Source organism: Theropithecus gelada, chromosome 9 (assembly GCF_003255815.1).
Source record: "Theropithecus gelada isolate Dixy chromosome 9, Tgel_1.0, whole genome shotgun sequence".
Lineage (NCBI taxonomy): Eukaryota > Metazoa > Chordata > Mammalia > Primates > Cercopithecidae > Theropithecus > Theropithecus gelada.
The window spans coordinates 99,088,236-99,100,354 of NC_037677.1; the positions used below are offsets into that span (position 1 = coordinate 99,088,236).

At 47.2% G+C, this 12,119-nt stretch overlaps 1 protein-coding gene across 4 annotated transcripts in view; it reads left to right on the top strand.

Moving 5' to 3' along the window:
- The first annotated feature begins 1,106 nt into the window (after nucleotides 1-1,106).
- The window catches only part of SUFU (SUFU negative regulator of hedgehog signaling), a 132,896-nt gene continuing 121,883 nt past the window's right edge, over nucleotides 1,107-12,119 (top strand). For all 4 annotated transcript variants that reach the window (XM_025397405.1, XM_025397404.1, XM_025397406.1 and 1 more), the window contains exons 1-2: nucleotides 1,107-1,492; nucleotides 6,342-6,476. In XM_025397405.1, the coding sequence (XP_025253190.1) occupies nucleotides 1,311-1,492; nucleotides 6,342-6,476 (317 nt within the window). In that variant the 5' untranslated portion in view covers nucleotides 1,107-1,310. The remainder of the gene's footprint in view (nucleotides 1,493-6,341; nucleotides 6,477-12,119) is intronic.

Here is a 12,119-nt window from a genome sequence, read left to right on the forward strand (position 1 = left end):
GGGAGTCGTATTTCCAATGCACAGTACCCTGGGATTTGTGGTCTCCCTAGATTAAACAGCCAGAGACACAGGTTGATGGTCATGTTGCATGCCTGGATCTGTAGTCCTTTTGAAGGAGTTCGCAGTGCATACTGAGGTGTATAGTCTTCTTGAGTACTTGTCTGTAGTTCGGTTTGGATTGGTCGTAATTCATGGATGTTTGGATTTTGCAGATCAGTCCTGCCACTCCCCACAACGTTCCCTTAGACAATATAAGGTTCTCATGCTTTTATTTGGGTCTATAAGACTAATAAACATCTCCTAGCACCTCACACTCTAACGAAAAGGAAATGTTAACACACGTACGCGACAGGACATATTCCTACAACATAGGAAAACAATTTAAATTGCATAAAATTAGCTTTAAGGAAAAAACCTGTACATTGTTGTTGCTTTTTGGGTTTTCTTTTTTTCTGCATAGGTGTAAACTTTATAACAGGCTAACATTGATCCGAGGATTGGCAATTGGAACTACTGGTATAGGTAATCTTTTGGTCATTAAAACATCATCTAAGGGTTTCAGGAACTGCTCTAGTATCTCTTTAATTTTCATGAGGAGCTAGAATTGGCATTGACGGTTGAGAAAGTGGAGGTGAAGAGAGGTTATGTGTCACTGCTTTCAAATGAGCCCAGTGCATTTTTTTCTTTGGATTATGTTCTTCCCCAGCCCCCTTCAAATTGCAGGAACCTTTTTGTCAATAGCCCTAGAAAATATTAGATTTATTATAATCTATTAATATTAACGCCCCATGGATTAATGAATCAATCCATTGTCAGATTTATGTTTAAATCCTAGTTAGCAGCGCGTCAGCAAAACAGTAACAAATCCTTTGTTGGCGCACTTCTTGGTGCTTTCGTGGGACCCTAGCACCTCAGAGGGTGCTCAGCATCTCTAAACTTGGGTTCCTCCTAACACTAGGGGGAGACCAAGAGCCTTGGGACACTCCCAACACGGGGGGGGAGGGGCCTATTGTCAAGTCACGCCGTCTCTGCCTGTGACTAGCACAGACACTAGCCAATGGGTGCTCTGATAGGGCGCGCCGGCGCCCCGCCTTCCTGAGCGCCCCGCCGCCCCGAGGCACCCTCTGGCAGACTCCGCGGCGGCGACAGCCTGGGCGGACAGTGCGCCGTGCGCAGGCGCGGAGCTGGACCTCGCTGCAGCCCCCATCGCCTCGGGGAGTCTCACCCACCGAGTCCGCCCGCTGGCCCGTCAGTGCTCTCCCCCTCGTTTGCCCTCTCCAGTTCTCCCAGTGCCTGCCCTACGCGCCCCGATGGCGGAGCTGCGGCCTAGCGGCGCCCCCGGCCCCACCGCACCCCCGGCCCCTGGCCCGACTGCCCCTCCAGCCTTCGCTTCGCTCTTTCCCCCGGGACTGCACGCCATCTACGGAGAGTGCCGCCGCCTTTACCCTGACCAGCCGAACCCGCTCCAGGTTACCGCTATCGTCAAGTACTGGTATGCTCTGGGCCGCGGGGAGACGGACAGGCGCGGGCTGGGAAGGGTTAAAGCGCCGAGGGCGAAGTAATTTGTGGGAGGCTGGGAGGAGGGGTAGAGAACGGTTAAAGCACTTGGAAGGAGGGCTTCCTGCTGCGAGGGAAGGAGTTAAGGCTCAAGTTGGGAATGGGGACAAAGGGGTTAACGGAGCCTGTGGGTAGTGAAGGGTTAACCGGGTTTAGGAGAATAGAGGACTAGGGGTGTGTGTAGGAGCAGAGAGGGGAACGGCATGAGCGAGGGAACTGTAAACGTGGTGAAAAGAGGGGGCGCCTATAGGGGGTCATTAGTGGGCGAGGGGAAGCCAAGCGGGGGCGGCAGAAGTGGGATGGGAGAGGCGAGGCGGAGCCTGGGGAGCATTTGAGAGGGTTTTGGAGGAGCGAGGCCGGAGAAGCTCAGAGGGCAAGAGACTGCATAGGATGGCGGGCGGGGGGGCGGTTCGGGGGGCCTGGGGCTCTCCTGTTGGAGGTAGGAGGGCCAAAGATGAGGGCCTGGTGCTTGTGGAGAGATGAGGAGGAGGTCTCCTTTTAATACCTTCCCGATGAGCTCAGACGTCGTATCAGGGTAAAGCTTTTGCTTTTGAAGTTTGACGGAGCAGCTCTTCCTGATAAACTTCTTGCTTACTCTGCACTGTTTTCTTTCTCCGTGCGGAGCTTCCTCCTAGCTCTGCAGCGGCTTTGCTTTAGGACATTAGGTAGAGAGAACCATGGTTTGGTTTAGGATTGAAAGGGACCACAGCTTCCCACCTCCATTTGGAAATAAATGATGGAGACCCTGGGACTCCAGCAGGGAGGAATTGTGCAGTGGGACATAAAGAGGAGCTTCTTGACCATGGCCTGCAGTTTCTCCGAGGAGCTGAGAGTAACCCTCAAGTAGCTTTAGGGTAGGAATGGTCTTTTCTAATTTCCCATTCCTGTTTGCAACCTGTTTCTTCCTGCAGCATTTGGGCAAAACAGATGTTCTGGGGACTCTGGAAAAGAACCTGTCCTCATGGTCTTGCTGGACCAAAAACAGATACTGGTTGAAACTGTCCAGGACTACATTCATGCAGGCATTGTGTTAGATGATCTTCAGTGAGTCCTGAAAGATGTTCGGCAGCTGCTTGGGGTGTAGCCAAAGGGTAGACCTGAAGGGGCAAGTGGACATCTTTGCTGGTTACCTCTCCTTTTAGAACTGAGTCTCCCTCTTGGTGAAAACCTGTTACTTCCCCTGGACATGGATTTCAGTAGGCTGTGCAGGGCTGAGGCCAGCTGCCTGCGTCAACGGGAGGATGCCAAGAGGCCAACAGCGTGGAGGGCCTGGGGACCAGCCACCTGCTGTCTAGGAAGGGTTGTAGGGAACAGCCTCCTCTGTTGGAGTAGCCAGGAGGAGGTAGAACTGGTGTCACAGTCCTCTCTGGCTGGCAAACAGTTCTCTGGTTGAGAGGAGTTGTTGAAGAGTGCTTCTGAGTGGAAAGCAGCTCTTGCTAGCTTAATGACCCATTCTCATTGTGCCTTTATATTTAACTATGTGTTGTGATGAACTTGTTGTCATGTGTCATGAGAAAGGTAGGCCTGGGCTGGGCACGGTGGCTCATGCCTATATTCCCACCACTTTGGGAGGCCTTGAGGATCCTTTGAGGCCAGGAGTTCGAGACCAGTGTAGGCAACATAGCCAGACCTTGTCTCTGTTATTTGAAAAACAAAAAAGGAAGTTGGCCTGGCTCTGCCATGCTGTTTGTTCAGGCCTCATTTGAGTGTGAGGAGAAATCCCTACACAGATTCAGGCAACTATTTTTATGTCACACAAGTAGCCATAAAGGATAAAATTGCATGTTAAAGGTATGATAGTGTTTGCAAAGGACTAAGGGCAATTTTTTTTTCCCTTCCTGCTGCAAGCTTGTTAACAGCCGTATCTTCAGAGATGGGCCAACATGTGATAATGAAGAAAAGGGATTGTACAGCACTTTGTGAAAGCCTTGCCTAGATGCAGAAAAATATAAAGAGAAACAGCACAGTGACTGGTACTTTCTCTTTTTTTTTTGAGACAGAGTTTTGTTCTGTCACCCAGGCTGGAATGCAGTAGCATGATCTTGGCTCACTGCAACCTCTGTCTCCTGGTTTCAAGCGATTCTCATGCCTCAGCCTCCCAAGTAGCTGGTATTACAGGCGCACACCACCATGCCCAGCTAATTTTTGTATTTTTAGTACAGGCAGGGTTTCACCATATTGGCCAGGCTGGTCTCAAACTCCTGACCTTGAGTGATCCACCCACCTCGGCCTCCCAAAGTGCTGGGATTACAGGCGTGAGTCAGTGCGCCCAGCCATCAGTGACTGGTACTTTCTAAGATGCGGAGGGGTTTGCAAAAATAAGATCCTGAAATTCATTTATATTCCTCACATTTGGGATCCCACGAGGTTTCTAGCAGGATGACTGACCCAGACTGTCTGGGTCTGTCTGTGGCCCACGGTAGCTTGGGATTCATTTTGCAATAGCAGGGTGGCTCTGTGGCTAGTGATCCCTGAGTAGTGGGGACTACTAACTGAAAGCTTTCTAACTGAAAGCTGAGGCTTTGGTGAGCAAGGATCAAAGCAGAGAGTCAGAACCTGTACTCATGGCCCACTTCAGTCCTGCAACTGCCCTGCCGAGAGAAGTTGGGTGTTGAAGGAATTAAGTTGAGGGATGCCCTGGGACCTTGGATAACATCATTTGCTAAGTGTAAAATATGATTTTTTCCCACATACTCATCTGGCCTCTGGGTAGTAGAACAGAATACTCTGCTTGGGGACAGGGTTAATTTTGTCTGACTCTTGGTAGTTCCTTGCAGTTGTAGTTTTAAGGTTAAGCTTCTCTCCTTGATGTGACACCTTATGGGAGACCTGGTGAGAAAGAGGGCTTCAGGGATGCTGCAGATGGAGCAGAGAATGGTGAACGCAGTTTTGCAGCTCGGTGCAGGATGGACCTAGGCTGTAGCAGGGCAGGTTTAGAAATTTACAGCAGGAAGCTGGAGCAGGTTTGGGGCCTGTAGTGGCTCCCATCTGCTCTGGAGTTCTGTAGCTCTAATGGGGTCTTTCCAGGGATCTCTACTCTTTTCTTTCTTCCTTTGCCCCACAAACTTTTCTAAATCCAACCGGTTGTAGTAGTCAAATGATTTGTTGAAATCAGAGTTAAGGCAGACATGGAGAGTTGTCCATCTTCCTCAGTTGAGATGCTAAGCTATTTGTAGCAACTTTCTTAGAAGTTCTATAAATAACTTAGCATTTCCTAGCAGAGAATAGGGATTTCTACAAAGGCAAATAATGTCCTGGTAAAAGAGGATGAAACAAGACCTACTGGTTTTAAATAGTGTTTAAATTGCCTGGTGTTGGCAACATTGACTGGGATCACTTGTAACGTGTCTTTTATTTGGTTGGTAGCTTTCCGCCAGCATGCTATCCTGGTTGAAAAGTGTACTCCATTGATGTCCCAGGGGCAGGTGAAGCTTTTGCAGTCTATGGAGTGGTCAGATGTTTGTGGCAGCTCAAGTGCTGTGTTTGTGGGCTAAATGCAGACTTCCTTCCACTGGTTTCTATTTGGTCTATTTCTCTAGCTACCAAAATTTCTTATCCATTCTAAAGGATAACAGGATTTTTTTTTTTTTTTTTTTTGACGCAGTCTCTCTCTGTCGCCCAGGCTGGAGTGCAGTGGCATGATCTCGGCTCCCTGAAACCTCTGCCTCTGGTGTTCAAGCGATTCTCCTGCCTCAGCCTCCCAAATAGCTGGGATTACAGGCACCTGCCACCACGCCCGGCTAATTTTTTGTATCTTTAGTAGAGATGGGGTTTCACCATATTGGCCAGGCTGGTCTCAAACTGGTCTCAAACTCCTGACCTCAAGTGATCCACCCACTTCGGCCTCCCAAAGTGCAGAGATTACAGGTGTGAGCCACCATGCCCAGCCAAAACAGGATTTTTTTTTTTAAAGCACTAATTACTAAAGGGAACTCTTATTGTATTATATTCTCGGAGTGAGATAATAACTGAATCTCTTCTGCAGCTCCTTCTCAGTTGAATGGTGGGGGAAATTTAAATGTGGTCCTGAGAGGCCCCAAATCATTTACCGTCCCAGCTCTACCTTTGAGGTGGCAGTCTCTCCTGGGATCATTTTCTGGGTGCAGATGCTCACAGGGCGCAGTTTGACTCCTGCTGCAGTTCTCTGTGCAGAACTGAGTTAAGCCTAAGTTTGGCCTTTGTCACTTGCAGTGATAAGAGACCAGCTTTGGTCTATGTGGTGCAGGCTGGTGTCTGCACGGACTAGAGGCTTCGGGTTTGTTTAGAACAAACTGTAATTAACAAGGGCACAATATAGTCTTTCAGGAATTAGCTGTCTAAGAGGCTGGAGTGGAGCAGAGCCTCTGCTTCCAGGAACAATGCCCATTGGGGATGCTCGGGATGGTCTTTCAACAGAGGCCAATTGATTGACTGATACACCTCTTGCCTTGAAGCTTGCATGTATACAAGCACCACAGAAGAGAGATAATCCCTGCCAGTCTCACTTGGGATCAGTAATTTGAAACAGGAGAAAGCAAAATGGGCAACCACCCGGTCTGTTTTATGTCTAAAAGAGGTCTAGTCTTTCAGGGGTAGGAGAAGGGAGCTTCTTATGCTTGCAGAGTTGGGCAGCCTTAGCTGTCCATCTCTTGGTCTCATCCTGAAGAGATGTGGCCTCTCTTTAGTTACCTTTCACACAGGTTCCTCCAGGATGGGGCCTTTAGGTTTACAAAGTAGAGCGCGTTAGCTTGACATTGTCTGATTTCCAGGCTCACACTGACACCCCTGTGTTTTGTTTTTTGCAGGTTGGGTGGCCCAGACCCCTTGGACTATGTTAGCATGTACAGGAATGTGGGGAGCCCTTCTGCTAACATCCCTGAGCACTGGCACTACATCAGCTTCGGCCTGAGTGATCTCTATGGCGACAACAGAGTCCATGAGTGAGTGTGTGCCACCTGTTCTTTATCCAGAGCCTTATTCCTGAGGTTTTCCTGAGCAGGGGTGACAATGTCATAGTGCTGTGAGCTTGGTACTTGTCAGTGGAACCTCTGCATTTCTGCCCTCTGACTATGTCTGCTCATGCCAAGGTGGTCATTGTTAACACCTGATTCCTGCTTACCTGGTTCAGGAAAGTCTTGATGAGCAGGAGTTCCCAAATCAGGTGTTTCTAAGCTTGCCCTGGAGTTTGGGCTTATAGGACGGGAAGGGTAGCATGGTTATGACTCAGAACTTGGGCAGATGCTTCTGTGTCTACTTCCTTTTATTCCCCTATCTTATTATGAAACATTGTAAACATAAAGCAAAGTTGAAAGGATTTTATAGTGAACACTCATATACCCACAACCCAGATTCTACTGTTGACTTTATACTTGCTTTATCACAAATCTGTCCCTCTCTCATCCCTTTATCTATCTTACCTACTTCCTTTTAACCTGTATTTATTTTTTTTATCCTCGTCTGCTTCCATTTGTTGCCCTGTATGCTTTTTTTTTTTTTTTTGGAGATAAGTCTCACTCTGTCATCCAGGCTGGAGTGCAGTGGTATGATCGTGGCTCACTGCAGCCTTGACCTTCCTAGGCTCGGGTAATCCTCCAACCTCAGCCTCCCGAGTAGCTGGGATGACAGGCAAGTACCACCATGTCCAGCTAATTTTTGTAATTTTTTTGTAGAGACAGGGTTTCACCATGTTGCCCAGACTGGTCTCAAGCTCCTGGGCTCAAGCAGTTCTTCCACTTCGGCCTCCCAAAGTGATGGAATTATGGGTGTGAGCCACTGTGCCCAACTCAGAGTTCATACTCTTAATGAATGTATTCTCTTGCCTTTTGAGCAGTTATATCATGTACCCCAATAAGCTACCATCTATATTAAAAAAAAATTTTTTTTTGGCTGGGCACAGTGGCTCATGCCTATAATCCCAGCACTTTGGGAGGCTGAGGCAGGTGGCTCACTTGAGATCAAGAGTTCGAGACCAGCCTGGCCAACATGGTGAAACCCCATCTCTATTAAACATACAAAAAATTAGCCAGGCATGGTGGTATGTGTCTGTAATCCCAACTACCCCGGAGGCTGAGGCACAAGAATCACTTGAACCTGGGAGGCAGAGGTTGCAGTGAGCTGGGATTGTGCCACTGCACTCCAGCCTGGGCAACAGAGTGAAACTGTGTCTTAAAAAAATAATAATAAGGCTGGGCGTGGTGGCTGACACCTGTAATCATAGCACTTTGGCAGGCCGAGGCAGGCGAGTCACCTGAGGTCGGGAGTTCAAGACCAGCCTGACCAACATAGATAAACCCTGTCTCTACTAAAAATACAAAATTAACCAGGTGTGGTGGCACATGCCTGTGATCCCAGCTACTAGAGAGGCTGAGGCAAAAGAATTGCTTGAACCTGGGAGGTAGAGGTTGCAGTGAGCCGAGATTGCACCATTGTACTCCAGCCTGGGCAACAAGAGTGAAAATCCATCTCAAAAAATTATAATAATAATAAATAAATTAAAAAAATAAAATAAAAAATAAAGTTTTTTTCTGTTTATATTCTTTTGATGGACAGTTTCTTTAATTTAAATGTAATCGCTCTCTTTTTTTTTTTTTTGAGACAGAGTCTCACTCTGTCGCCCAGGCTGGAGCGCAGTGGCCGGATCTCAGCTCACTGCAAGCTCCGCCTCCCGGGTTTACGCCATTCTCCTGCCTCAGCCTCCCGAGTAGCTGGGACTACAGGCGCCCGCCACCGCGCTCGGCTAGGTTTTACATTTTTTTTTAGTAGAGACGGGGTTTCACCGTGTTAGCCAGGATGGTCTCGATCTCCTGACCTCGTGATCCGCCCGCCTCGGCCTCCCAAAGTGCTGGGATTACAGGCGTGAGCCACCGCGCCCGGCCTAAAGTAATCTTTCTATGTTCGTATTCTGTCAATTAAAAATAAAATAAGTGTAGTTTTCCCTCCCCCTCATTAGCTTGGTTAATCAAGAGCTGATTTTATTTGTATTGTCATATCCTCTTCTGGTTTTTGCCTTTTGTACTTTCTTGCCCCTTGTACCATGTCTGTTCTATCTTGGTGGTGGCTGCTTAACCTGGGCAGGTTGAAAGAGTAGCAGGACTCCTCCTGTCCTGCCTTTTAGCATAGAGACCAATTCTGGAGATGATGATAGTATCATGAAGAAGATGATGATAGCCTTTTTCCCCTTTGTTTAGTACTTACTATCTTCCATGTCATTGTGTTAAATGCTTTACAATCTTATCAGGTTCTCATTATTTCTATTTTATAGATAAGAAAAGTGAGTCTCTTGAGGGGTTAAATGAATTGCTCAAAGTTACAGATCTAGGGGTAAAAGAGCTGTGATTGAATTGGGCTGTTTGAGTACAAAATTTGAGCTTTTTGGTTTTGTTTTTTGAAACAGGGTCACGCTCTGTCACCCAGGCAGGAGTGTAGTGGCACAATCATGGCTCAGGGCAGCCTCAACCTCCTGGGCTCAAGCAATTTTCCCACCTCAACCTCCCAAGGAGCTGGGACTACAGGCATACACCACCACACCTGGCTAAGTTTTCAAATTTTCTGTAGAGTTAAGGTTTTACTATGTTGCCCAGGCTGGTCTCAGATGCCTGGGCTAAAGCGATCCTCCTGCCTCAGCCTCCCAAAGTGTTGGGATTACAGGCGTGAACCACTGCATTCAGCCTCAGAGTTTGAGCTTTTAACCACTGGGCTATTCCACCTCTCTGAACACCGGCCTAACCCAACTTCCTCATCTCTCTTGTTAAACTCAGAGGCCCAGGTTTCATCTCCTCACTGGTCACGTGTTGGTAACAATGTCTGCAGCTGCCTTTACAGCCTTCCAAATGGATTCATTGCAGTGTCAGCAGAAGGCTTTGGGAACAGGGAATTAATCTTGCCTGAATGGGGACCCAGCATTACAGTATTAATAATGGAGATAGAATAGCAAACAGATGTGGGGAGTAAAGGGACTATGCTGGACCTTAATTTATATTTTTAATAAGAACCTGCAGAGAGTATTTAGTGCAGCTAGCCTGTACTTTTTTGTTGACAGATTTATTTTGGTTAAAAGAATACCATTTCCTATGTGGCTTAAGGATTCTTCCAGTCTACCTGCTAGGTATAGGCCCAAGGCCCAAAATAACATGAAGAATGTGATTGAGCAAGCCTCATATTTCAGAAGGGGCAACCTCTTAATTTGAAATAGGACCTTATTCCTTATTGTTTTTTTCTGGTTTAATACTACCCTCTTACAAGTGTTTCATTTCTATATGGTACAGCACTTTGTATTCATATGTCATTTATGACAAGAGTGAAACCTCTATTTGGGTTTTCTTTTTTTTTTTTTGAGATGGAGACTTACTCATCGCCCAGGCTGGAGTGCAGTGACGCGATCTTGGCTCACTGCAAGCTCTGCCTCCCGGGTGCACGCCATTCTCCTGTCTCAGCCTCCTGAGTAGCTGGGACTACAGGCGCCCGCCACCGCGCCCGGCTAATTTTTTGTATTTTTAGCAGAGACGGGGTTTCACCATGTTAGCCAGGAAGGTCTCTATCTCCTGACCTCGTGATCCGCCCACCTCGGCCTCCCAAAGTGCTGGGATTACAGGCGTGAGCCACCGCGCCCGGCCTCTATTTGGGTTTTCATGTCACCAATCAAGCCTAGTATTTTCCAGTATTACATCCTGGCACTAGAAGGATATGGAAGGAATGTTCTCAGATATTTACCCAGTTCTGGTCTATGTTGCAAAAGTCAAGAGTACCTCTATAGGCTGGGCATGGTGCCTCACTCCTATAGTCCTAGCACTTTGGGAGGTCGAGGCAGGAGGATCGCTTGAGCCCAGGAAGTTCAACACCAGCCTGGGCAACATAGTGAGACCGCCCCATCTCTACAGAAAATACAGAAATTAGCCAGACATGGTGGTGTGCATCTGTAGCCTTAGCTACTTGGGGGGCCGAGGTGGGAGGATCACTGGAGCCTGGGAGTTCGAGGCTGCAGTGAGCCATGATTGCGCTACTGCACTCCAGTTCAGCTGACAGTGTGAGACCTTATCTCAAAAAGTAAATAAAGACAAATAATAAAACAGAAATAGATACCTTTATAATTGGTCTTGTACTGGGATGACTGGTTTCTTTTTGATCCTGTTAAGTTTTTTGAAGAAAAATGTGATTTTCCACACATTTCATAATGGTGGGACCTCTTTAAAATGACTTAATGAATCCTCATTTAAATTAGTACTCAAAGCTGAAGTCAGAAAGACAAGTGTTGTGCCATCCAGCTTAAGTGCTAAGAGGTGCTAGGTGGGAATGATGGCAAATGGATCTCTGGCAGCAATTCTTCTTCCACTGTCTGTGTCTTCTCTTCAGCAAGAAAGGAGCAAAAGCATTGGTTCATTTTTTCAGCACACATTCATCAAGCACCTACTTTGTATCAGACATAGAACATCATAATAGATGTCTTCGGGATAAAATAGCAAGACATAATTCTTGTCTGAAGGAGCTCATGTTCTAGAGGGGAGATAAACACAAAAAGATTGTTATTGTATTGAGTAATAAATGCTACAGTCCATGGGTGTAAAATATGATCTGGAAGCAGAGCAGAGGGAGTAACTTCTAATCAGGCTGCTGAATTGCTAGAGGCTGCAGGGAGGAGGTAAAGTTTGAGAGGAACCCTGTAGGAAGGGACCTGGGTAGGAAGCAGCCTGACGCTATACGATACCAACAGCGCTTTTAGGAGTGAGAGGGACTTGAAAAACCTTCTAGCTCAGTATTTCGAAATCTTCTGGTGCCACATTCATAATTGTCACCACTTATAGTATTATTTATTTCATGTTCTTTTTAAGTTATCCTCTCCTTTTTAAAACTGATATACATTTATTTTTATTTTTATTTTTGAGACGATTTGCCTCTGTTGCCCAGGCTGGAGGGCAGTGGCAAGGTCACGGCTCACTGCAGCCTCAATCACCCTGGCTCAAGTGATCCTCTTACCTCAGCCTCCCAGGTAGCTGGGACCACAGGCATGCAGCACCACACCTGGCTAATTTTTTGTTGTTGTTGTTGACACGAGGTCTCGCTATGTTGCCCCGGCTGGTCTGGAACTACTGGACTCAAGCAGTCCTCCCTCCTTGGCCTCTCAAAGTGCTGGGATTATAGGCAAGAGCCACTGCTCCTGGCAACAGCGTTTATTAAATGCCTGCTGTGTACCTCCTCCTATTATGATCTTTCCTTCTCCTTACAACCTGTTGAGGATAGTGACAGGCAGAAGTGAGGGGTCCTCTGCATTTCTTCTTGCTCCTGGCAGGCATGCTTCAGGGGTAGGAGGGGATGCCCACCCTGGTAACCCTAAAAGGGATGAAGAGTACAATGACTTAATAAGCCTTGGGATGGCCATTTTCATTCAAGTTCTTTCCTTATTCACATTCACTAAAGGAAACCAGGCAATAAAGCACTTGTTTCGATCAAAAGATTCTTAAGCCATTTCTGAAGTTGGAGAGATAGAACAAATTCCAGGTCCAGGCAGCCACAGGAGAGAACAGAGTGCTTCTCTAGGAACCTCAAGGCTGTTCCCAACTGACCTGAGTAGAGAGACTGTCCTTTGGGAC